This window comes from Lemur catta, chromosome 5 (assembly GCF_020740605.2).
Source record: "Lemur catta isolate mLemCat1 chromosome 5, mLemCat1.pri, whole genome shotgun sequence".
NCBI lineage: Eukaryota > Metazoa > Chordata > Mammalia > Primates > Lemuridae > Lemur > Lemur catta.
In genome coordinates, this window is record NC_059132.1 from 90,817,734 (window position 1) to 90,844,051 (window position 26,318).

General features: G+C 30.3%; 1 protein-coding gene across 1 annotated transcript in view; it reads right to left on the reverse strand.

Moving 5' to 3' along the window:
- PCDH10 (protocadherin 10) overlaps window positions 1-26,318 on the reverse strand; it is a 39,375-nt gene that overhangs the window by 5,310 nt on the left and 7,747 nt on the right. The window contains exon 4 of the mRNA XM_045552279.1: window positions 21,040-21,345. Coding sequence (XP_045408235.1) covers window positions 21,040-21,345 — 306 coding nt within the window. The remainder of the gene's footprint in view (window positions 1-21,039; window positions 21,346-26,318) is intronic.

A 26,318-nucleotide genomic window follows, 5' to 3' on the forward strand; every position in this document is an offset into this window, starting at 1 on the left:
TGTTCAATAATAATGCTTTAGTGCAGTATAAAATTGAGTTATTTAATTCATAAGATTCATACTAAATTTACTTTTTTCCTTTCATTAAGCAGTATGCCTTTTTATTCTAGCTTGACAAAGTTACCAGATTATAGGAGAAATGTGAAAAACAGGAGTTTGTTAGGAGAAGGTAGTAATATGTATAAACTTGATTAGTCTTTCAGAAAGGAAACTTTGTGAAATAAATGACTCAAACAATCTTTTAGACTGTGAATCTAAAAAATATGTAGTAAAGCTGTCTTTATTTTTAGTTTAGTCTATATGTGTATCCGGTGCTTAAAACATATTTTGCAATTAATATTTATTAAATTAAAATTTGAATCCACAGATATTTTAAAAGATAAGAAAATTGGTAAGGTAGTTTTATGAAGTAGAAATGTACATCGATGAATGAGTTAAATGGATCATTTCTAAGAGAAGAGAGAAGCATGCTGAACACAATGTTCTCTTTATAGACATTGTAGCTCTAGCCAACTCCGGTACCCTTGAATAGTCAGCGGTCACCCTTAAGATTGTTAATGTTAATATCTCGCTATGATAGAGACTATATTATCAATTTCAGGCTATGAATTAAAAATGGAGTGGGCCTCATTTTCTCACCTAGTAGGGCATGTGCAATGAAGGAATTTATTTGATAATCTGTAAGATACCTTACAGATCAAGTAGAGGTGATACACTTCAAAGCCCTATATTTACTACCAGTGAAAATTTCATAATTTAGTATTGCTTGGTGTTTATTTTTAAACAAAATTTCATTGCTATGAAAAAGAATTAGCCTTAAATATAGGGGATTCTATTTGTCCACAAATGTCACCCACAAGTAAAATGGTATACCATTACTCTAACATAGCTTTGTATGAAAAAGTGAGTCCCCTGAAACATCACAGATTCCTTGTAGATAGAGGATTAGTTAGGTGCTTAGAAATTTCTATATATGTATGTGCTTCTTTGCATGTGTGTGTGTGTAAATCAAAACTACCTTCTCACAAAGTAATAATACATCTATAACTGTTTCACCAGGAAATATCTAACTACTCTGTGGGTTACTGCACCCATGTTAGCTACATCTAATATAGTCACTCAATTTTGTTTAGTTAAAAAATATTTATCTCTAATTAATGATATTAATGAAGAGTGCTTTGAACTATGAAAAAAACTAGTGATAGTGTATGAACTTCTTTAGACAATACACTTTGAATATTATTATCTGAGTTGATTTGAGCAAGATACCTAAAAACACAAAATGTTATAAAAATGCTTATAACTTTTCCATCTGGAAATAAGAATTATCAATATTCTAAAGATTTGTTTTTTAAACTCTAAAAACATTAAACTTAGAAATTAAAATATTTGTTTAAAAAAAGCTAAGACAATGTGCTTGCATGAATTTTGAGGAATGAAGAGACCTAGTTCAAATTTCTCTAAAATTGTCAAAAGCTCTTGAAAGCTTAATAAATTTTCCCTGAGGAGAAAAAACAATAGGATATGGCCCTACTCAGTGCACTTTGGTCACTCTACCAGGCACTCTTTGGTAAACAAAACCCTTTTGCTTAACCAGTGTCTTAAAACAAAGTTTGGAGACTGAATTATTTTTTACACGCTCTTGCCCTACATTGGCATATATTTAGGAAATGTAAATCCAACATATATTTTTTTCCATGTTTATAATATCATTGAAAATTTTTTCTGGAATCCCCACTAAATGTGGAAATTGTGATTTGTTCCATAAATATTTGAAAATAGCATCCTTTACATTAGCAATAAAGAAATAACGACATTTCCTTTGAAATAATTCACTCAGTTATATCTTACTTTAATAAAAGATATTTTCATTTAAGTTAGAAAATGCCAGTCTTTTTTGTATCTGAAATTCCAACAGAATATCAATATATTCCTTTAAAAAGTAAATGGTTCTCTTTTTCTTGTGAGAAGTATGGAGTTGATAATATTTACTGACATTTAGACACTTATTTTTCAAGTGGTTTCCTTCCAAACAACAGAGTAAGAAGATTAAATTAGTAATATCCCTGTAAGGTTGAAATTAGCATTAATTTTCAAAAAAAAGGCATGAAAAATGCCTGAATGAGATTGGTCATTCCTATAGTTATAGGAATGTTGCACTTGTGTAGACCTATTTGCACCAAACATTGTTGTATCACAGTATTTACCTCTAGTAGTGATGTACACAACTTCATCTTTTATATGAAAACCAAGTATAAATTCCAGAAATGTAAGATTGAAAAACCATACAAATAAATACATAAGACCTCAAGAATGAAAAAACAAACACCACATGTACTCTCTAATAAACTAGAACTAACAGATGGGCACACAAGTGCACAGAGGGAAGTAAAAGTCATTGGAAATCCATCAGGAGGGAGAGGGAAGGAGGGGAGGAGCAAAACCCCCTAATGGGTACAATGAACGCTATTGGGGTGATGGGCATATTTACAGCCCTGACTCAAGCCATGTATCAAAAACATCTGTACCCCCTTAATATTTTGAAATATAAATAAGTAAATAAATAAAATTTTAAAAAAGATATCATTTAAAAAATATATAGCCATGTGTCTAATTTATTAACCACTAATAGCATTCTTAAACAGGGGTAAGGTTTCAAACTAACCATAACCTTAGAGAATTAAGTAATGAAAATAAGTGGAAAATCTTCTGGATTGGTAAATAAAACATTTATAAAGTCTGTTCAAGCACATATTCAAAAAGACATGTAATGTCTGGCTATTTATTTAATATACTTGGTGATTTGATTTTCCTTAACATAATTCAGTTACTTCTATATTAAGGCAAATAGCAGATTAAAAGTAGGAAGGGCAGACTCAGAGGAGGGTTGAAAATGCTGATACACTGAAAGCTGACCACAGAGGGAGTATGTAGAAAAAACACCCTTACACTAAAGCAGGTTAGGAACCCTAGGACTATAGGTTTTGATAACCTTTCGAGTTGGGTTACTAGATAAAATACAGGATGACCAGTAACATATGAATGTTAGAACAACGAATAATTTGTTAGCATAAATATGACCCCATGTAATATTTGGGTGTCATGTACTTTTATTTGTTAGACCTGGCAACACTGTCCTCAAGGCCTCTGCTTCATGAAAGCAGAGATGACGCTACTTACCACTAAAGCAGAAAAATGTTGCACTGTTTTTTAATTGTTTTGTAAGACTAGTTTGTGTAGTAAGTTTTCTACATATTTCCATCAAAAACTATTTAAAATTAAGGTATCGATTCAAAAGGAGATAAAGAATCAAAATTCAATCATCTGAAATAAAACTTTACATTTAATGACTAATTGCCTGATTATCATACATGAAAAAATTCTGTTATTTAAATTATTTCTTTGTATTATGATTAAATTTTATACCTGGTTTTTGAGTGAAATATGTTTTTGTGAGATAGATATTAAATGTAATATTCTCTCTTCTTTGCATAATAAACATAATTTTTAATTACCTGTTGTAAAATCCAACCCTAGGTACATACTTTACTTTTAGTTATATCCCAAAAACTCATTAAAGCACCTCCTTTACCCCTTTCAATTTAATCTGTTATCAGGTAATTAGAGATTTGAAAACTGATGGACAGTGAATTCAATTAGCTTTAAAAAAAATCACAGAAATGCTAAATTTTTGAAATAAGATTACATCATACTTATTAAAGGATAAAATTCATTTTAATTACATTCTAATTAGATGCTAAGATTTAGATCCTTAAATAGTTACATTATTTTCCATAGCTTTAAACTTTGTGTTCAATTAGGGTTCATATCTATTATTAAAAATATTTAACTACATAGCAAAGTAAAAAAATTATATATTTACTATCTATGCAAGATATCATAATAAATCTATATAAAAGTTCAAATTGTAAACAATCAAACTTTGTTGAGTAAAGGATTCTGGTTAAACAGTATTGATAATGTATATTTATATATAAAATACCTGTTGTCATTATTTAAGTATGACAACTGTACAAACAAACCTACATGCATATATCATAATAAAGTTTTTGCAAAAAAATCAAAATTTTGCAACATTATTTTTTTTAAAAAGCATCTAAGGTACCCATTAGTTGCTACAATGTCACAAAACAAAACATCTAAGAAAAAATTTGAATATAACTTATGCAATAATGATATGAGTAAGAATATCATATACTTAAAAACTGTTACATGAAAACCTCAGAAACCTAAAGGAAAAGTCAGATAAATCGTGTGCAGCCATAGTGATCTAGTACTAGCAACCACCTCCTCTCCATAAGCACGTATCCACAATTATCCCCATTATGTTCATATTTACAGTTACCTTCTATTTACTTAATGTTCACATGTATGTTTGTAAATCATATTTAACCAACAATTGAAAAGATTTATAGATTAGTGAAATTAGCAATTTGCGATAGTGAAACATGAGGTTTAAGGAGTTGTGAAAGAGAAAGGGATGTATCAGAAAAAAGAATAAAAGAACTAGTATAGTTAAGGCCATAATAAAAACATGAAAATCATGGATATTTGAAAAAAGATAAACTCCAAGTGAGATAATTTAGGACTGGAAATAGTTAGATGTTTTGTAGTTTTTGTTTGACATTTTTTTCACGTTCAGAGACTACTGTAATCTTATTATTTATCTAAGTCAAAGTAGATGCCTAGACCACTTTCTTTGAAAAAAAAAAAAAAGAAATATAGCTTATTTATTTCATTGATCTAGTCTAATAAGCATCTATGGTGTCCACTGTGCTCCAGACAGTTCTGCAACACAGGACTTTAAAATGAATGCACATAGATTCTGCTCTAAAAGATTTTACAGTCTGATGGACTAATAGTTGTTACACAAAATATTTTAAAGACAGCAATTATGTATAAGAATCTATAATAAGTTACAGGAAAAATATATATACCTCTGTCTGGGAAGGCTTCTCATTAAGGGTAAAATGAGTTGAATCTTGATTGATTAGTAGAAGATGGCCATGCAGAGGGAGAACAGAATGGTTTTGTAGATGAGAGAGCATTCCAGGAGAATTGAATGTATAACCATACACGGGCTTGAGAAAAATGGCCTATCAAGAAGCTGACTATTCATTAAATGACATGAAGCAGAAAATGTAGGCAGGGCTTAAATATAAAAGACTTTAAGTACTAGTATAATTATGAACATTATTGTGGCTGCTTCAGAGAACCTCTAAAAATTTTTAAGGAGAATATTAGAGTCACATATCTTAGAGAAATGTTATAATTAGTTAATAGTAGAAGTCGGAAAGGTTGAGGGGTCCTCATTGATTTTGGTAAATTAGGCAGAAAACACTGAATCTGAGGAAAACGAAAGAAAGTGTATGTGTGCCTTTTCTCAGAGCCCAGCAGAAAACCCAGGGTTCATACTTTACATACCTGGAAGTAGTCTGCATTTGATCACACTAAGTCTTCAAAATGTTAACAAAACCTTCTGCATTCAAAAAGACTGCCTAGGTGTTTTGTGGCTGACTCAATTCTAAGGATAATTGTGAAAGGATAAAAGTGGTGAAATGAGCTGGTCAAAGAAGGGATTCTAGACCACTGTCTGAACCCTCAGATAGTAATGAAAGCCAGGAACCTACAGAAGAGCACTGGAAATTTTTTCCAAAACATTTAGCAAAGAAAAAAATCAGTCAGATAATGATCATAGACTAATATTAAATTCACTTTATAACTGTGAGGCTGAATTTTTTTTTCAATAAAAGATTGCTTCACAAGTAATCTTACCCTAGGAAAATCTGGTCTGCAATGCACAGAATGAGTGAAGACACAGGGACAATTTTAATTATAGCATTTCAAATAATAAAATTCAAGTGATTAAAAGTCACATACATTTAATCAAATCTTTCCTATGCTAAAATAACCCCTGCTATATTTCAATCCACCAGTATTTTCAGTTATAAACTTTCCTCACGTCTACTTTTTGCTTCCACAAATCTTAATTGAAAAAAAGAAAGTACACTGGCTTTTAACACTGACTCACAATAATAATAATAAAAACAACAATAATAAATGATCAGACACAATTTAACATCTTACATTTTCCATTCTACTAAAATGTACTCCCAAAGGTTTTCCTAATGGATTACCTATCAGCTTTCCAATCAAAATCAACTCTCTGACACATGAACTTTATCATCATCATCATTATTATTGTCGATGCAATCTTCTGTCAATCACCCAGTCTCAGGAGTAGAGAACCACACTTGATGACTACCTTCTTTACTTTTTATTACTACAGTTATCTTTCTAATCCTATTTTTTCCCCAAAATTTCTCTAATAGTAATCTCTTCATTTTCATTCTCCACCAGGAACATTCCTGGTCAGGCCTTATTGCCACAATGCTTGACAATTACAATAACACTCTATTAGTAAAACAAAAACACAACCCTAAACAACAAATCCTTGCTAACTTCCTTCTGAATAGTGTTGAATTTCTTAAGCTTGGGATTCCAAGTAGTGAATTGGTTACAAATGCCCAGTATAGAATTGGATGGTCTCAAATAAAAAGCATGGCTCTCCTTTACTAGCCTTAAAATCATGGAGCAAGTTACTGGACATCTTTTTTTCTTAGCTTTATAATCTATAAATTAGAGACAGTAAGAATATCATTTGAAAGGATTTATATCTGAGAAGTTTATAGAATAGGTACAGGCACATAATAAATACTCAATAATTGCTAGCAACTATTACTATTGGTATTATTATGCAAAACATGCCTTAATCTATCTAAAACTTATCTTTCAAACCGTAACCTTCACTATACCTCTGATTTTATTTGATAGGTTTAGTAACTTAAAATATTCACTTCTCCACATTTATTATTTGCTCTCCAATTCAGCACTTTTGTTCATGCAATTCCCTACTCCTAGAACGTCCTTTGTCTCTATACAGTATAGGAAGTAGCTTATTATATTTGATGATTAAAATAGTACAGATAGTGCTCAAATAGTGGCCCCAAAGTGAGTTCTATAAACCCTTCCTTGATTATACCGTAAGGGATCTTTCCCAAAGATAACCAAAGACATTTTATTCTAATAAAGTAAATATCACGTTCCTCTTTTAATGAGATGTGAAACTTAAAACACAGAATCATTGAAAACCAGTACATTTCAAGAAAAGGGGAAAGGCTTAATTGCAGTCGACTATAGTAATTTCATTCACAAGCATATTAAATAAAAAAAATTAAATGTTTTAAAATTTCACTTCTTCCACACCTGGAATGAGCATTATGAAATGCAGGAGTATTATCATTTTATGCAAAATGAGAAATTTTTGTTTTCATATGAAAAATGAACATAAGAAGAAATGAGAATATTATGATTTTGAAATGAAATTCAGCAGTGGAACTTAGTGTTAGATCTCTTGTTATTCAGGGAAAATAGTGATATAGATTCAGTTGATGTAGAAGGGGGAAAACAGAAAACACATAGAATCATAAAATCGTGAGAACTACACAGAGAACCCAATGAATAAACCAAAAGCAGAAACTACAGTTTGGGCAGTTTCTTAGGTGTTTCTCAAATGGGTTTGTGATATTTGTTATTTCTGCCTCACTTTGAAAGACAAAGTACAAAAATATAAATATAAAGCTGGCTGAGAGAATCAGGTTTATCAGATAAGATTTTAGGGAAGAACAAAGGAAGCAAAAAAATCTTTGGGCTTTTATGTGTTCAAATACTAATCTATGACAGACATAGATATCATTGGTGTGTCTTACAGAAAGACATGGTTTTCCAAGCTAACAGACTGTTTTCAATTACTTCAACAATTTTAGAGCATCTGTGTCTCTCACACAAGAATATCAGAACTGTTTGAGTAATAATATCCTAAGTCCAGAATTTACACTAATGGGCAAGTACAATTGTTTAAATATAGATCAAATTGTATATGGACATTGATTTGTTTCACTTTTTAAGTTTTATGGCCCAAAGAAATAGACATCATTTTTTCCCCCACAATCATCAAATTTAATATGCTACCTCCTATACTGGAATAAAAATCTTTAGCTTAAAAAATGAGTATTCATTGCCAGATTATTTTCACTGTTGTGCATAATCAAGTATCTTCACTCATTGTAAATATACAAGTTAAGTGAAATAATGAAAATATGACGTATTAAAGTTTATAATCATGCTTTGTGACTACTGTCATCATAAAACAAATAACGCTTAATCTTTGCTGTGAGTTACATTTGGTTCTGTAATATCTGTTACATTGGTTTCATGGATGGAAAAAAAAATTAGGGATATTCTACTGTTAAAACGGGTATTAGGTGAAAGAATATGTATACTGCAGATGTAAAATAGTAATATATTGTGAAAAGAACATTTGGAGTCTGACTTTTCTCTGGGAGTAAAAGAGAGCATAATTAGTTCTATTTAAGCCCAGAATTGTAATTTTGACCAGAGTCAGGCTGATGTCATTGTTCCAATTTTAACTGAATATATGGTTGCCTTGAACACTTAATGAGTGCTTCCTTTGGGCCAGGCACTCACTGCTTTACATATGTTAAATAATTTAATCTCCACAATGAGGCTTTTGAGGATCTATTTTACAGATGAGAAAAAATGAGTTACAGGAAGGTTAAAGAAATTACAGGGGTGCACAACTAGTAACTGGTTGGCTCAGCATTTGAAACCTGACTGACTGGCCCCATAACCAATGCTCCTAACCTCACCAAATCACTTCTCTGATACGAGAGCTTGTACAAAGACCACTCTTGTAAATCCATAGCTATGAATCCAGAGGAAGTAAAAGCGTACTTTGAGAAAAAAAAAAAAATGATTATCTTCTAAAATAAAGTCAAAATGGATAAAATTAGTGATATTTAAGAAAACCTATTCTAAAAGCAGTAAGACTAGAGTTCTTTTCAGGTATTTATTTACTAAGAATACCACAATTCACCAGGTGAGCAGGTCGTGCTGCAGGTACATTTTAAAGGAAGTTGAAAACTTCTCGTTTGTACTGTGGTATGTGCCCGAGGTTGGTTTGTTCATTTCTAAAACACTATCTCCAAGAAAGGCTACTGGTTTGCATGAGGTTTGGGAGAGAGGAGAAGGATACAGTAATTAAAAATGTTTTTCCATGTCTCTAGGATGACCCAGAGCAGGTAACACTGAGATGACCTGATCTGAGTACTTTGATCTGTGCAGTAGGTAGGTACACACCACTTACACCGAATGAGGATGCACTAGGCTATGTATTATCACGAGCAATTAAGTTGGTCTAATTTCCTTTACATTCTCAACCAAAGTTCTGATAGTATTTTTATTTTTCCCCTGGAGATTTCTCAGGAGTATTTCTGTTTATTTAGTTACGATATTGGTATTTTAAATTAATATATTGATCTTATTAACACATCAGTTTGTGATGAGTGCCATAAGCACTTTCCTACACTCCAGGGCTTAAGAACATTTACATAATCCAGTTCTAAGCCAGACAAAACCGAAGACCACTGTGCCTGGAATACAGTGGTTCTCAACAATAAGTGTTCTTGAATGTGGGTCACACTGTTCTTGTCCGTAGCTTGGGAAGACCTGCCTAAAGTGCTGATTAAAATGTTTTTACAGTTTTAAATTGCTGTGGTGCTGTATTATTACAATAAATAATAATACCAAAAATAATAGGACTTATTGATAGGCTTCAGAAATTAGAGAAGAAAATAAGTTAAATGTGAAGAACTTTAAAAGCATAGGAAAAAGGACATAGACTTAAAATTAACTTCAAAACAACATGATATGCCCTTTGTAACTACTTTAAATGTTCCATTTAAAGAGAAGGCGTATTAGCACATTTTATATAAGCGTTATGAAAGCAATTTCTATGAAAATTATTACAAAAGGAGAAATTTAACAAAGATTATATTAATAGATCTCAAGCTCAATTTTAACGATGAGAGATGAAAATTAAATTATTCGGTGTCAAGTGTTTCCTAAAAAAATTTCTAACATAAGCCTGAATTTAATAAAAAATTACCATGTACAATAATTTCAATGTTAGTCAATACTTTGTTGTTATAACTTGAGAAATAATTATCTTTACAACATTCCATAATTTAAATTCTATAATTTAGAAGTATAGATTTTACAAATTCTTAGTTTAATTCAACCCCTAAAGAGTTAGGATTCACTCTATCAAAAGAAGTCAATTATACATTGTCTAATACCAAACAATCCTTTTGCATATAGAAAATTATGTATATTCATATAATTATATAAAAGATTCATATATCTGATTCCAAAATTATTTACTATTGCCTGAGTTTCGCAAGGCTTATTCCATGATGCTTGACTGATAAAAACTGTCACCATGTTATAATTTATAAAATTGGTGTCTTTTTTATGTCTTATTTCATCTACTCATGCCTATAAAATATGCACTCAGCCACTACTGTTATTATTAAATTTAGCATTAATGTTCAGCTAACACAACTCTCCATTTGATTATTTTCTCTTTCATTTTATTTTTCTTGAGTGTGTAATCAGTTCATGCTTCCACGTTACCAAACTAAGGCTACATTTTAATTTAATCTCCAAAATTTCAACCCAAAATATAATGGTCATATATGGCATATATGGCCCAATTGCTATATCTTCCAATATAATAAAGAAAGCATGTATTTTTACTAGGTTTAAGGATAGCATGCTACTTGCCTTTCAATCATTAATAATAGCTATTTCATTTTTATTTAATTGAGAGCCATTTCACACTAGCTGCCACCATGCATTATCCTTAAAATTCAGCTGAGGATAATATGATACCCAAAGTGGAAAATTCTCATTATAAGAGAAATAAGTCAACTCAGTAAAGAGAAGACTCAATATTTGAAAAAGTAGGATATTTTAAATCTATATTCATCTGTGTCCATTCTATAAACTATTATTTTACATAACATGAGGCTTTAAAACTTCAAGTTATAAAGCATACTTTTAATAAACATAATTTGTTATTTATTGCTTAAGTATATAATATGTTTGACATGTTCATACTTATTTTTTGCACTTTATGTATCTCCTCAAATCTTTCTAAAACCGTAATTTCTTAATTTTTATTCCTGGGCATTTTATTCTCCATTTCAACTCAATGTATGAGGTGAGAAAAATAGCCTTTAAGAAACCAAATTTTTCCTCTTCACAATTCCAAAGAAAGAAAGATGAGGAGTTGTCACAAAGAAACAGAAAGGGAGGGAAACAGACAAAACCAAGGCTTTCTCGAGTGTGCTCATTTTGTGACAATTTCTTGCATTACATACACTTATCATTTTTGTACTTTTCTATATGCATATTATACCTTGATAAAACATTTTAAAATTAAAAATCCCAAATAAAAAAAAATGTTGCTATCTGGGAAGCTTATTTCAATCATAAATCAAAGTAATTGTAAATATAAATAGCATTTATGAGAAAATTTAAACAATATACAACTAATGATAGTAAGAAAATTCAGTTTTAAGAAGGAATATTGTTCTTGCGATTATGTTAAAAATAAACTTTATCATTAATAAACACATGCTGAAATCTTAATGGATTAAAAAATAGGATCTCTGGATTTGCTTTAAAACATCTGAATGAAGAGGTAGTTGTGTTAGTGTTTGGATGAAACAAATTTGGCCAAGAGCTGATGATTGTTTAAGCTGAGTGATGGAAAATCTGGAAGATCTGGTACACTATTTTCTCTACTTTTGTATATGCTTTAAGTAATTTGCCATTTTAAACATGTTTAAAAACTTAACTTCTAGAACTCTATAGATTCTATATGATGGTGCCCTCCACTACCATTGTTCTTATTAAAAAGATTGAAGTAAAGCATCAGGATATAACTACCAAAACATACCTAGGTTTCATGACCTCAGCATAATCATATGATGTGCAGTTTTAAAGAAAAGAAACCTCAAAACTGTACTATTAGTGATTAACAAGGGGATTGGTTCTGGAACCAAGCTTATTAATGGTGAAAATAACGTACAAGAATTTTATACAATTTTTCAGATCAGCCTCTAGGTTTTCTTTAAATTTTCTAAGCATACAATGTATGGCAACTGTCAAACTATCACATTAACTCTCATATCTATGGATGTCTTCCTACCATCATTTAGATTAAACCTACAGGTGAACATTTAAGCTTACCTACACCATCAAGTGTGTATCATCGATTACTTTATCATGCCTATTTTGTCTATGGTCACCATTGCTGTCTCAGAACTTTCTACTATGTGCTGCACTTTAAGAAACAAACCCAATGACATGTTTACTTAGTTACACATAAAAGGACTCCTTTATCTTGACTATTTCTTTATCCTGGGTGATTAAAAATTTAATCCAGAGAATACATATTTGACATTGATTTTACTTATGTACTACTTCTACCTATTCTGAGGTCTTTTTAAAAGACATTTACTTGTAAATTATGACAAAAACACTTACAAATACACCTTTAAGAAATATAGTAGTAACTATCTAATTTTCAATGCAAACATAGTTATTGGCATATATATGAGCCTTATAACACTTGGTGATAAACTAAAGCCAATTTTTTATTCTGTATAAAATATAATTTTCAACACAGATAATACTGGAATTCAGTGTAGTATTTTGGCTAACAGCACTCTTTTTTTTTTTTTTTGAGACAGAGTCTCACTCTGTTGCCCAGGCTAGAGTGCCGTGGCGTCAGCCTAGCTCACAGCAACCTCAAACTCCTGGGCTTAAGCCATCCTCCTGCCTCAGTCTCCCAAGTAGCTGGGACTATAGGCATGCACCACCATGTCCGGCTAATTTTTTCTATATATATTTTTAGTTGTCCATACAATTTCTTTCTATTTTTAGTAGAGACGGGGTCTCGCTCTTGCTCATGCTGATCTCGAACTCCTGACCTTGAGCGATACACCCGCCTCGGCCTCCCAGAGTGCTAGGATTACAGGCGTGAGCCACCGTGCCCCAGCCAATAATGCCACTCTTAAAATGGGGAAAAAGTCCTACCGACTACAACATTTTTACTATCAGTTAAAAATAATGTCTTCTTCATAACACATAAACACTAGAACCAGAAACCTGTAACTCTACAGTGTCATGGTTAATTTTGCTACATTTAAGCACTGTAAAATGGTCCTCAAAAAGTACAACCAGTACCCTACAAAATAAAGGAATAGACTAAAATGGATTGTATCACATATCTATTTGTCAATAAGCACCACACTGTCATGTTAATAGCTTCTGATAATGAAGTAGCCATTAGTTAAACAAATTCACTCTTGTGTTAAACATAATCACGGTCCGTTCTTTCTCTGGTAAGTGATGGCTATTATTAAAAATAAAATTTAATTGATTAAAAATATAATGCTTCTGTATGAGATGTGTATATTTCAAGTGTATGCATACAACTGAATCATGAAACTGGAACATTAAAAATACATTTATAATCACTTGTTGAACTTGTGACTAAAAGTTATTGATAATTTACATTAACACTCTATTGTACATATATAGAAGCTTTACCAAAATTAAGTTTAAATATTATCTCTTTAATCTGTACAACTAAAAGAAATATATCTCTAAGAGAACAAATATAGCCCAGTGCCTTGCTATTTAACATACGTAATGTATATATATATGTCATGTAATGTATGAATTATAGAATCAGAATTAAAACCCTGACTTTTATCTGAAAAATTTCTAGCTTACAATTTGTTTCTATCCATGTCTTTTGATACATAATTACATTTTGAAATTCAATGTTTTAAAGTCTTCTTTCCCCCTAAACTGAAGTAGATCAAGCTTTGTGGTAACTAGAAAGTCTTATAGGGCTTCAGTATAAAACTTCGAAGATTTTGTTATACCCTAGAAAAACCTTAAAATGATTCACATTATACTGATTTTAGTCTTCATTCTGTAATATTATTTAATCTTGAACAATGAGTCTCACAGTCTGAAACAGTTTCCAAGCTATATAATCTAAATGACACTAGCTAATTCCTATTGAAAGGATTTCAGAAGACGCAGCTAGATTCACCCAAAAAAAGTCTGGCACACTGAGTATTGAATAATGTTTAATGATTTTTTATAGGCAATTGAATGTGTGAATTCCAGACTTATTTACAATATCTTTAAAACTTAGTTCATTTAAATTTTGACTCATAAATCTTCAGTATGATGAAGCTGGAAAAAAATTCCCAAGTAGATATTCCTTTTCATGGAATAATTCTATTTATATATTAATTGATAATCTTCTTTTGTTAGTCTCAACTGATGGACAAATGCTTACATGGGTTTACTTTGAATGTACAAAATAAGAAAGAGCATGGAAATGATCTGTAATATAAAATGAGGTATATAAATAATATTAATGTGTTAAATGTTAACTCAATAAAATTCAATGTTTGCATGAGATAAACAGCTTTAAATAACAGAGCAAGACTCATACTAAAGAATTGTAAAATATTGAATAAAAATATAAATAACTTTATCAATTAAGTGTTCTCTGTGTATCTTTAAATGACAATATTTTATTTACCAATAAATCTGTGAACTCAAGAATATAAATAAGAACATGCAAACAGATAACTCCTACTTGGGAATTAAATATGAAAAAAAGTGACTAAACCAGAGGGAATATGTATCTATTAACTTTATAAAAAGGTAAAAGATAAGAGCTAATATATGAAGCTGCCAGTAAATAAAATATGTAAAAGAAAGATGGTCTCAAAGACCAGGAAGAAAGGGAAGTAATTAAAATTCTAAGACAGTTAAGAAATAGAAAACAATTTAACTCCTATTTAGTATCTGAAATAAGTTCTTAGAACAAATTAAAAGAAGTTTAAAACCTCAAAGTATCAAAAAACTCCATCATATTTTATAAAACACCCTAGTTAGGTGTATTTCAATATCTTGAATTAGTTTACATTCTACTTCTCATAAAAGCCTGTTGGTTCTAGCCATAGAGGGAAAACAAGTAATCTAAAATATTTTAAAAATTGGAAGAAAAGAAGAGAGTTTGCTTGGAGATATCAAAAACTTTCTGTGTGTGCAGACTTGTGTATAAATGAATGAATGAATGATTACAGCATTAAAGAAAATTTGAGTATTCTTAAAATGCTCAATTCATCCACTTATTCATTTTTAATCACATAGCATTTATAACATGCATAGTTGGGTACGAAATCTAAATCTTCCAAAAGAATAATTGTATTGAGGAAAAAACATAGTAGAGCAGAAGCAAATTTTAGTGAAGTTAATAAATGGTGAGAAAGTATCTGCAAAACACAGTACTTACTAATGGTCATGTGAATTTTGTTTTTAGAATATGAAAGTTTGAGTTAACCACAAGTCAAATCATCAAAATAAAGTCAATTCAATTTGATATCATATTAAAATAGTATGTTAAATATTGCAAAGAATTATAAAGATAATACATTGATAAACATTGATAAAAGAAACGATGAAAATATTCTTTAGCAAAGGGAACAGAAATTTTGTGAACACTAAGTAAGTAGTTCCAAATCACCCAAAGGCACAAATTTTACAGTCCTCCGCTCTACCAACTGAGCTATTGAAGGACACTAAAGGCACAAATTTTAAATGACATTAGATAAGTCACAGAGAAGCACTGATGTCTGAATAAGTAAAAAGCAAACTACCTACAGAAATGGCCAGATGTATGGCTATAAAATGGGAGGCTCTGTTTCATTATCTGCACCTCAGAAGGAGTTTTTATAGCTTTCATTTTAAATTTAAATTTTTTAAATTTTACTGCCCAAAAAGTAAAGAAGAAAAAATATAATATCTTATTTATCTAGAGTCATAGGGAGGTTCCAGTCCACTGTTTCATCAGTTAGTTAACTGGAATAATTCTATGAACTATGAATAGACCACCATTTTTCAAGGAAGTAGACAATAATAAAATTCAGTGAATGTAATAAAATAATATAATAAAATAAACAATATAAAATAAATAATATAAAATTCAGATATATAGAGACTATGAAAAGGGTTTTTTTCTGATTATAAGTTATCATTTCTTGCTCATAGAATTGAAGTGAGTAAACTATTTTGATTATGGGAGATTTATTCATAATTCCTGAATAAAGGAATTTAGTGGAAAAATAGAATGACTAGTATGATTCTAAGACCAGAAATTTGTCACAAAGAGAAACTAAAAAGGTGAAAAAAATATTCACAAATCTAGGTGTATATAAAAAGACTGAAAGAACATACACAAAAAAAACCTCACAATAGATTATAAGTAGCAGAACTTGGAGGAAAAGTGAACAGATATTATGTCTAGTAGAAAAGAAAAAATCCTAAAAAAGATATCCATTCATTTAGTGATGTATGGGCCTATATGACAGATATGTTAAAATGGTCTTATATAAAAATACTTGTTTATTGACTTTAACATTGGATAGTGATGCTACATTTATGACATTAGAGGAATACACAAATCCCTGAGAAAACACTACCCAGGGGTATGTAAATATGAGGGTAATATATACCAATAAGAAAACTAATTTTATTTTGAATTATATATATGCTCTTACCACACTATTGAGCTCAACAAATTATGAAAACTCACAGAAGGCAGACTGAGATAATGAAGGGATTGGAAGAAATGTTACTAAACAAAACATGTTCTATAATTCCAATCAACTAAAAACTTGAAGTGTTCACAGACATATTATAGATGCCAAGAAGAATTCTCCCAAAATGAGGCTTACTGAAAACTGGTCTAGGTAAAAAGTATCAGCAATATTTTAAATGCAATGTTTCAAAAAACTGAAATTTTACTTTTGTTATGATATGGGTGAGCTGAGTTGAAATTTCAAAAGGGATCACAAGTTAGCAAAAATAAAAGTTAGGTCAGAAGACAGAGTGATTTTTTGGCATCCATGGACTAGTTTAAATGTTGTAGACTAAGAAGGCAGCATGGGCTGTGACACTTTTCAATAAATGGTTCCCTTTAGTCCTATGATTCTAGAAATTCCATGGCTTTAGAAATTTAAAAAGTCATTATGTAAATATAGTTTTTTCACTTTATTCAATATAATTTATTGTTTTATGACACTTTAAACAAATGAAAGAAAGAGTTTCACAAGTATATTTTAGATGTAATTTCATTGGTTATTTTTCTTACGACTGTCTTCAGTTTTTAGGGATTGATTACGTTTTCAGGCAAGAAATCAACAAATTTCCAAATAACAAATCCTATGCCTTTATTACCGCATTGTTTAGGCTGATCGGAACTGAATGACATGCTCATTCACCAACAAAAATCCTAAGAGATGATGTTCTAATCCTAAGAGATGATGTTCTTGCTATAGTCATAAGCAAGAATGACTATAAAAATATTAAAGAGTATCATTTTAACTACTGGAGTTTTCCTAAATTATATTGATAATATAGCTTTTATCAGTTACATTACTGAACATAAATTAATTTTATGTTTTTTATTTGCTGAGATTATAGAGATTGTTTACATGTAACTTATTTTGTCATTTGAAAGAATAAATTATTTTAAATAAGATGTACAATTCTAAATAAACCCTTAAAAATCTTCATGATAAAAACACAATATTTTTTAAAACTCCAGAAAATACTTTATTTCCTTTTAATATTATTATTTACGGTGTTGAAAGGAATTATTAATTTCACTTAAAAGTTAAAGTGGCATTTTAGTACTTTTTAATTACTCTAATAAATTTAAAGGTAAAGTTAAGCTGAAATTTATTAACATTTTAAGTAACTCTAAATATGGTATTTTGAATATATGACCATATCCTACATGTTTAAATTTATTTCCTCAATTTTTCAGTGTATCCCTTTTCTCCTTCCCTATCAAGTATTAGCAAACGATAACGTTATAACAAATATAACAGAAATCAAGCTCATAAAGTGCTCATGACTAACTTGGCAAGTATTTATAGATGTGTTCAAAATTACTCCTGATTTAAAAAAATAAGTTTCTTCTTATTAAATGCGTATGTATATTCTTCATGGATTTTTCTCATACATAAAAAGAACTGTTATTGTATTTAGGCATTTTTAAAAAAATCTAAATGTTTCCATACACCTAGTTTCAAGTAAAAATTGGTTTCTTCCAGTTTTTAATTTTAACCTTAGCAATCAGAGGTATGAAAATCAAAAGTTCTTGGTATAGACAATGATCTCATTTGTATTTTTAAGCATATCACCATTTTCCTGTCATCAAATGACAGTGGCAGTCCCAGTGGGCTTTTTTAGAGCTTTACAAAAAATAACTAAATGCAGTTACTTTTCTGAACATCAAAGTGTACATTATGTTCATTATAAAATTAAATGCATGTTTACCAAAAAAAAAAAACTGCAACCTCAATAATTATTTAAACATTCTGATTAAAAGTAAGTAATTAGTGTCAATTTTTAGCTTTTTTAATAATGTAAAGGACTTGCTTTTTTATTTAGAAAATGAAAATATTTCCATTTGTAATACTAAATGACACAAGTACTAAAAACTATCATCATATGAATTTAGGGGGCAAAATGGTCAGGAATAGTTTGGGTTTATACTTTGTATTAGACTTAACATAAAATTTACTATCCCTATTATGTTACAGCCATGATGTAATTTTAAAGATAATTGTGTGAGTCTAAGATGATGTTAAACACTAAAAGTTAATAAAAAACAAATTTAGACATGATTAAAGCTGTATGAAGAACTAAGGAGAGTATAAGCAAAAACAACAAAATAGCAATTTTTCTGCTAATTTTCCATCCAGGTCATACTTCAATCTAAACCCTAAATTTTGAGCAGTGTAAGCTGGTTAAAACATATAAAGAAAAATGAAATTGTCATTAAAAATTATTTCATTTCACATATATAGCTAGACAATATGCAAACAAATCTAAATTTTCCTGGTAAAATAATAAATAGATGCATTCTTTTTATTTCTAGCAACACATATAACAGCTAAGAAATTTCATAATCCTAGAAAAGAGATTTGCAAATGAAAATACCAGATTCTTAAGAAGTGCAAAAATTTACATTAAAATGTATGCAGCATTAATATTTTATTAATAAAATTGTTGCCAAGATTCGTAAAATTAAAAAAAAGACACATTAAGTGGAGAAAAGACATTTGTAGATGGCTAAAATTCTAGTTCTTATATGTAAGCATAATTTCACCAAGATTAGCACTCATTAAGAATAAAAGGTGAGATGATTTTTCAGCTATATTTGAAGAAGCTTTACCTGTTTTGAGATGATAAAAGCAAATATTTGTATTTATTTAAAAACAAAAATTGTAATTAATCATACACCTTTTCACTTTTTGCCTTGAAATTATTAATAACATATTTCTATATGGTAATGTATTTCTATAATGTCTATTCTTAGTTTAAGTGAAACAATAGTGAAATATACTGTTTAAAACTTTGAAAAGTTTTATTTTCTATAATAAAATTTTAAATCCAGAATTCAATTTGAGGGACAAAGACCACATCATAGTCCTAACTTATTAAAATTTGATTTTAGGCTATTTTAATTCACTAGCATGTGTGGATTTGTAAATTAAACTTTAGGATTTTAGCATCCAAATTATACCTTAGATATATCAATGCTTTCCTTTCTTTATTTGTACTCTCCTTGTATATTATAACTTTAAAAAATAAACCAAAATATCAATGCTTTATAGGGAGGTATAATTCTTTGCATCTGATGTACTAAGGTACTATATCATGCTGAGGTAATAGAGTTTCTAAATAATTTAAAAAGCTAAACACGATACTTCATAAAACACTATTTGATCACCGTTGTCATCACAATGTATGCATCTGAGGAAAGACTCACTCCTTTAATCATATGACTCTTCTTAATGCTCATTATCAATGTCCCGACAAGCCATGGCCTCAATGCATTCAATCCATGCCTTTCACATTATATACCATAGAGGCTAAAATAAATGTTCTTCTGTTTTTTTCTTCCTTTAAGTTTTTAAAAGCATTTTTTCCTTCCCATTTCATAAGTCATAAAATATATGATACATCTACAGTCTGACTCATCGTTTGTTTCTAGCTTATGGTTCTACTAGATGAAAGAAAACATTATGTAGGATGGATTTGCTATGCAAGATAAGTCATCTTTTGATTGAGTTATTATGAGTTTCCTCTTTGTCAAATACTATTTATATGGTCTGACCAAGACATTGAATTGTCAGTAGTATTTATCCATTAACTAAAAGGAAAAGATCCTTGCGTAGCAGAGAATAAATGAGATAATTTCATTCCTAAAATCTTCAAATGAAATATATTACAGAATCTCAAAGCATTTTTATTGTTCACAATGATCGTATAAAATAATTTACTCAGAGAATATGGTCTCAATTTTGAAAGAGTTGAGTACAATTATCAATGTCTTAATGTTAGAAGAACTCATTATTTTAAATAAATGAAGAATATTGCTGTATTGATATGTTTCCATAAAGATTTCTGTGATTCTGATCAAAAACTTGAATCTATACCAACATCTTACTAAATAGTGTTCAGTGCTCAAAGTGATGCTTACACCTCTTTCTGGAAATGGTTGCCATTGTTTACTATCCAATGGTAAAAGGGTGATAGGCAATAATGCTGTTTTCAATAAGAAAATGAGATCTTTCCGTGACTCAAGTGTCAAGAGAGTTCTTCCACCTTAATTTAATCCTTCAAAACACATAGAAATCAAGTAAGCAAGAGTGAAATATGCAATGGAAGTCTGAAGAACATTTGTAAAATGTTTTTTTTCCAACAAAAAGTTGTATTTTATTGTCAACAACATCCTAACACAGGACCCTTTTCCTGCTAAGTATATTCATTTTTCCATACTACAGTGCTGCCTGCATCCAAAGTCACTTCTGTCCTTGTTTCTAAAACAACCCGAACTCTATTTTTACCGTAAAGAATGGAATGCTGAACTTTACCTCCTCAAAGGGAATACTTGGACACAGCCCTGTGTGTAATACTTACTCAAATATGGTGGTTTGTAAGGCGCTCGCGTATTAGACAGCAGTCCGTCCAGCTCCTTCCTCTCCAGGGTGCTGTGAAGGGCCTTCTCCTTGCCAAAGGTGGAGAAGGACCGCTCTGCCCCAGGCTGAGCTTCCGGAGTTTCAAACACCTCAGTGTCTGGAACAGAGTCCATGCCGGGAACGTGCAGATTGCTGCGATAATCAGCAGCCTGGCGTCCATCAGAAGGGACAAAAGAAGGCATCCAGCACCGATCTGAGTGGCCCAGTGCTTTACATTCCTCGGTGCAGTTGGAGAAGAGATCCATACCTGTAAGCAGAAAAAAGAAACTACGGACGTAGTCTTCACCAACACGACTGGCAACTTAGCGGTGAAAGATTACAGTGGCATACTGTGTGATGGGTGAAGGTATCTTCACACATTTTTCTTGTTTTAACCTGACAGGATTCAAAAATCTCCTTGCCTCGTTTTGTTCATCACTTAGGAGAAAACGATCTGCAAATGTGAAGGGTAAGCCTCTTCTGGCAAAGACCCTCTTGAGTTAGATATTTCTAACCTACTTAGGGTATTGGGGAAAAAATGTTGGCTCCAGACGACTTAAATAACTAGGAAATGATGAGTAGAAAAAGAAGGAACCTTTAAAAAAATCTCTCGTGAAGTCTGTAATGGAGAAAGAATGCAGGTGTAAAGGCTTCAAAATCCACATTCCCTAACAGTAATAAATAAGTCACCTGACTTTTTTTTCTTAGAGACAAAAATGGAAGAAATATGCCAAGCAATAACAATGATATTTGGATTATAAAATCTGGACATGAAACAGAAAGTGAAATTTCAACAGAAATATGACATACACACAGAAAACCAGTAAATAACAAGAATGAAACAGCATTTCATGAGCAGCCAAAAGCATGCTTTCTTAGATTCCTAGGGAATGACTTCCTAAAGGTGTTTCTCAATGACACTCTGGTAGTCCATATTACTATAAGCCACTTATCATTTACCACCCTAGACAACCGCAGAACAAATGACTGTAATTAGTGAAACCAAGGTAACCAAATGCAGCGTAAATCAACTGCAGATACTATTGACAAACACCTTATTACTTGTTCTATACTGGAGCACACTTATCCTAGTCAACACAGAACTGTTTGCCTACAAATCCTTTAATACCAAGATTTCAAATGACAGCTTCAAATTTCAAGATTAACAAGTATCATCTGATGATGATCAAGAAAAGTCATTTGATTTCTTAAGCAAGGCATAAGAAATTTTTAGCACTTCAGAATACTATTTGATATTATGCTGATATATATCACTACACAAACACGTAAACAAAAATAGCATTTTAATGTTTTTCTAAACATAATTACATATTTATTAAATGTTTTAAAATAAGATCAGTTTGAAAAACCAAAATATGAGATATTAGTCTGTAGAGAAGAAATTCACGAATGCATGCCTAGTCTGGAAAAGCTAGGGTTTTTTTCTTTTTTTAACCAAGAGAGTAATATTTACTTAAAGAACATACTTGATTAATCAGTTACTTTTACAAATATCACAAGTGATTTGTGCTCTTGAGCAAGTTTTAGTTTTTAAATTCCTGATGGTATTCTATCATATATTAATTTATGCATGTTTGTGTGTATATTGATATATATTAAATAAATAAAATAATTTTTCAAAATTATGAACCTCTACATTATCTACAAGTATTCTGGAGTTAAGAACGGCTAATTACATACATTCTATTTAAAGAAATAACACCAAGCTTCTTATCATATATTAATCTCACTACATAATGACTTTTTTATTATAAATTAAACCACGTAAAAGCTAACTCTGACTTTGATTATAACATTCCATTGATAATTGTACTGTGTAAGTCTGGAAATAAATTACTGATCAGTGAACTGTTGAGGAACAGAAACGTGAGCTGAAGCTGGGATTCAGGAATCTGACTGAGAACAGCATGGAAAACATGTAAATGTTTCACTAGACAGTAGAGAAGCTCAGTCCTTTATCCTATTTCTGTAAGAAGGTATGTAGTAAGCAAAGAGAAAGGGAAGGAGAATGTACCTGTAATGTCCACATTTACATACTAAATAGGCCAGGGCTACAGAACCAGAGAGGAGATTTATATTTCAGCACACGACTATAAAGGCTGCCTATTTAACAGACTGATGAGGGAAAAAAGGTTTTTTTGATAGTAGAAACTATCTTTAAGAGTAAAATTATTATGAGCAATTATTTATTTTTAAAATAAATTTAAGTTATATTAAATTTACAGAGTTGATGGAATTATACTCAGATATTAAGATAGAATTGTTTTACTGCGTCCTGATAAAGATGGATACTAATGCAAAATTCGTAATTAATACAATTTTTCTTCACATGACTGAAAAACGTCAAATATACCAAATGAAGCCATATACAATCTTTCACATCTTTCTCTGCACATATGTCCAAGTACTCTTCTAATTCTGCAGATGACAATTTCACACGGAAAATTTTAGTGAACTGCTATGTCAATATTAATGTTAAGATACTGCTTGATTATCTTAGAAGTTAATTTTGGTAAGAGTTATTTTTATGGGTAGTTTATACCCAATTGTGACCATTTTCTTCTCTTGAAAGTTTGTGGTCTTTCTTTCTGACTCTTTTAATTATTTAAGTCTGGTTAAAATTCCCTTCGATGATATAATAAAGTGTGCATGAATTGGGAATGTGTATTTAAAAAATATAGCATGTATATAACAAAAAAAGTGAATAATATAAAGAAGTGTTTTGTTGAAAGAGCAGTATCACTTGACAGGAGGGCAGAAACTTGTAAATAATGTTCTTAATAAATTTATAGAATAATCTTTTTAAAGTAGAAATCCCTTAGTAATAATATATAGCTTCATAAAACTAAAATGAAAGGTAAGGTTCAAATTGAGAAGGAATGTTTCACCAGTTTTATCAAAAAGGTAAGTGTACCTATTTCTTAGGAGGAAAAATCAGACATATAAAAAAACTAAAAACATAACATAAATACTAAATCAATAAACTTTAAATAAGTAACACAAAAATTAATTGAAAATGGATTTTCATTTGTCCTTCAGATATAGTTTGTGAGCCACATAAATTCATTCCATTACCAGTTCTCACCTTAGGGACCCATTGTATAACTAACATGATTTTACTTTCTATCATTTATCACTAGTTCCATTAAATATATCGCCTTAATTACCAAATAAGCATAGCATATTTAATTTTTTTTATGATAAGTGACTACATGATGCACAGGGATGCCACACCTTACACTACTTGGGACATATTAAAATGCATACCTTTCCCATTGCTCTTACAATTTTTGAATAGCTTAAATTCAAAGCTCTTTCAAGAGTTAGTAAGTTTAACTTAATTTTTTTTTCTTGTTCAAATGTCCTTACTATAGAATCTATGGGATTTGCACAACAGAAAATTACAGGCCATACCTCATTTTTAAAATTTTGCTAATTTCTAAGAAATGTTTCAATGTATATTTTTTACTTGCAATCTCTTTTTCTAGTTATTTATTTTTCTACTACTCGGAAATAATCTATTCTGCAAGGCATGACAGCTGATGTGATAGACTGCTTATTATGCAAAGATATATTTAGACAAATTTTAAAATATATAGTTTTCAACTGGCAAGTAACTTGTCCCTTATAGTCAGAGGTAATGGATATTTCCATTGAGAACAATCATGATTTTAAAATTATTACAAGTGTATTCAATTTGTGCTGTTTTTGATGAATGCAATAATATAAAATTATGTCCACATTTCTTTCTCATGCAACAAGCCTTCATAAAAAAACTTTATTTTTTCCAAACACGATAAATTAATTTTCAAGAAAATCAACACTCTTAATTTTTTAGAAAATTTCCAGTCTTCCTTTAACTACTTAACAATGAAAAACTAAGAGATATTAATTGTAACCACAAAAACTGTGACAGGTTTTAAGAAAATATGGTTTAGGAGCAGATATTTATCAATATAATTCACTAATGAAGAAATCAAAATATGGACATCAAAATTTTTTCTACCTATCATCATTCAAAATGTTTGTATTTTCTCCATGTCTCTCAATATTTGATTATATATTGTTTAGAATTACAAATCTCTCCACATTTTCACGTTGTAGCACAGAGATTCACCAGAAAACTGAACAAGCTTTTGTAAACACTGGTGTAAATTCACTTGATTTATAAAGCCAAAAGATAATTTGCCAATATCTAAATTTTTACTGAAGTTGTGAAAAACATATGTATTTTTTTTCTCGCTGCTATTATAGTGGAACAATGGTTTAATGTATTTCATGATATACTTATCTACTAATTTGAAAATACTGCCAGTCAAATCACTTTATTTTTAAAATTTATAGCCAAATTTTGACCATGTAGGATGCATAAATCTCATAATAATTAGTTAATAACTAAACACATTTAGAAGATAAATTCCCTTATAAGTGAAAGAAAAATTTATAAGAAGAGAAATTTGACAATTTCAGGTAAAGTAATAAGTAACTTAATCACTTATTAGGGTTCTCTCTAACATATTTTTAAAACAGGCAAAAGGTATTAAAATAAATTCATAATTAATCTTAGTATTATTCACTGTGTAGGTATTCCATAATTGGAAAAAAATAACATCTTACTACTAAACAGATTTCATTAGACGTACCTCAACTAATATTAAAAATTTGTAAATGTATCCTCTTCTAAAATACAAAAAAATTTTATCTTTTAGTCAAATGACATGGTAAATATAATTGAAAACACGTTTCTTTAAAGTCTGCTTTTTCTGCTATTTAAGCAGTGATCAATCAGTTTTTCCTCTTGTGATGGTTTATGTATGCATTTACCACATCTTCTTGGACTTCTGCCATATCTAACCAATACATCAATAGAGCACTGAAAAAAACGGAAAGCACCTTGACAAGGCTATAGAAAGAAAGTGCCACAGAGCAGTGGTCAAGGCGAAGAATTTCACACATAGAGCCAGGTGCAGTGGAAAACTGAAAAAGCTTATGTGATTCTCTGTGCAGCTGCCTCCGTGTGTAAAGCCCTTCAGTGAACAAGATTGGTGACTGCAAATGGCTTATAAAGGATAAAAGCAAGAAGGGAGGGGGAAAGAAAGAACAAAAAAGAAAACTGTTCATAAAAAAATAAATAGAAGACATATCTAAATAAATAAATACAAAGTAATGTTAACATAGAAAAAGAAATGAAATAAAGAAAAAGGAAGTTTAAACAGGTGA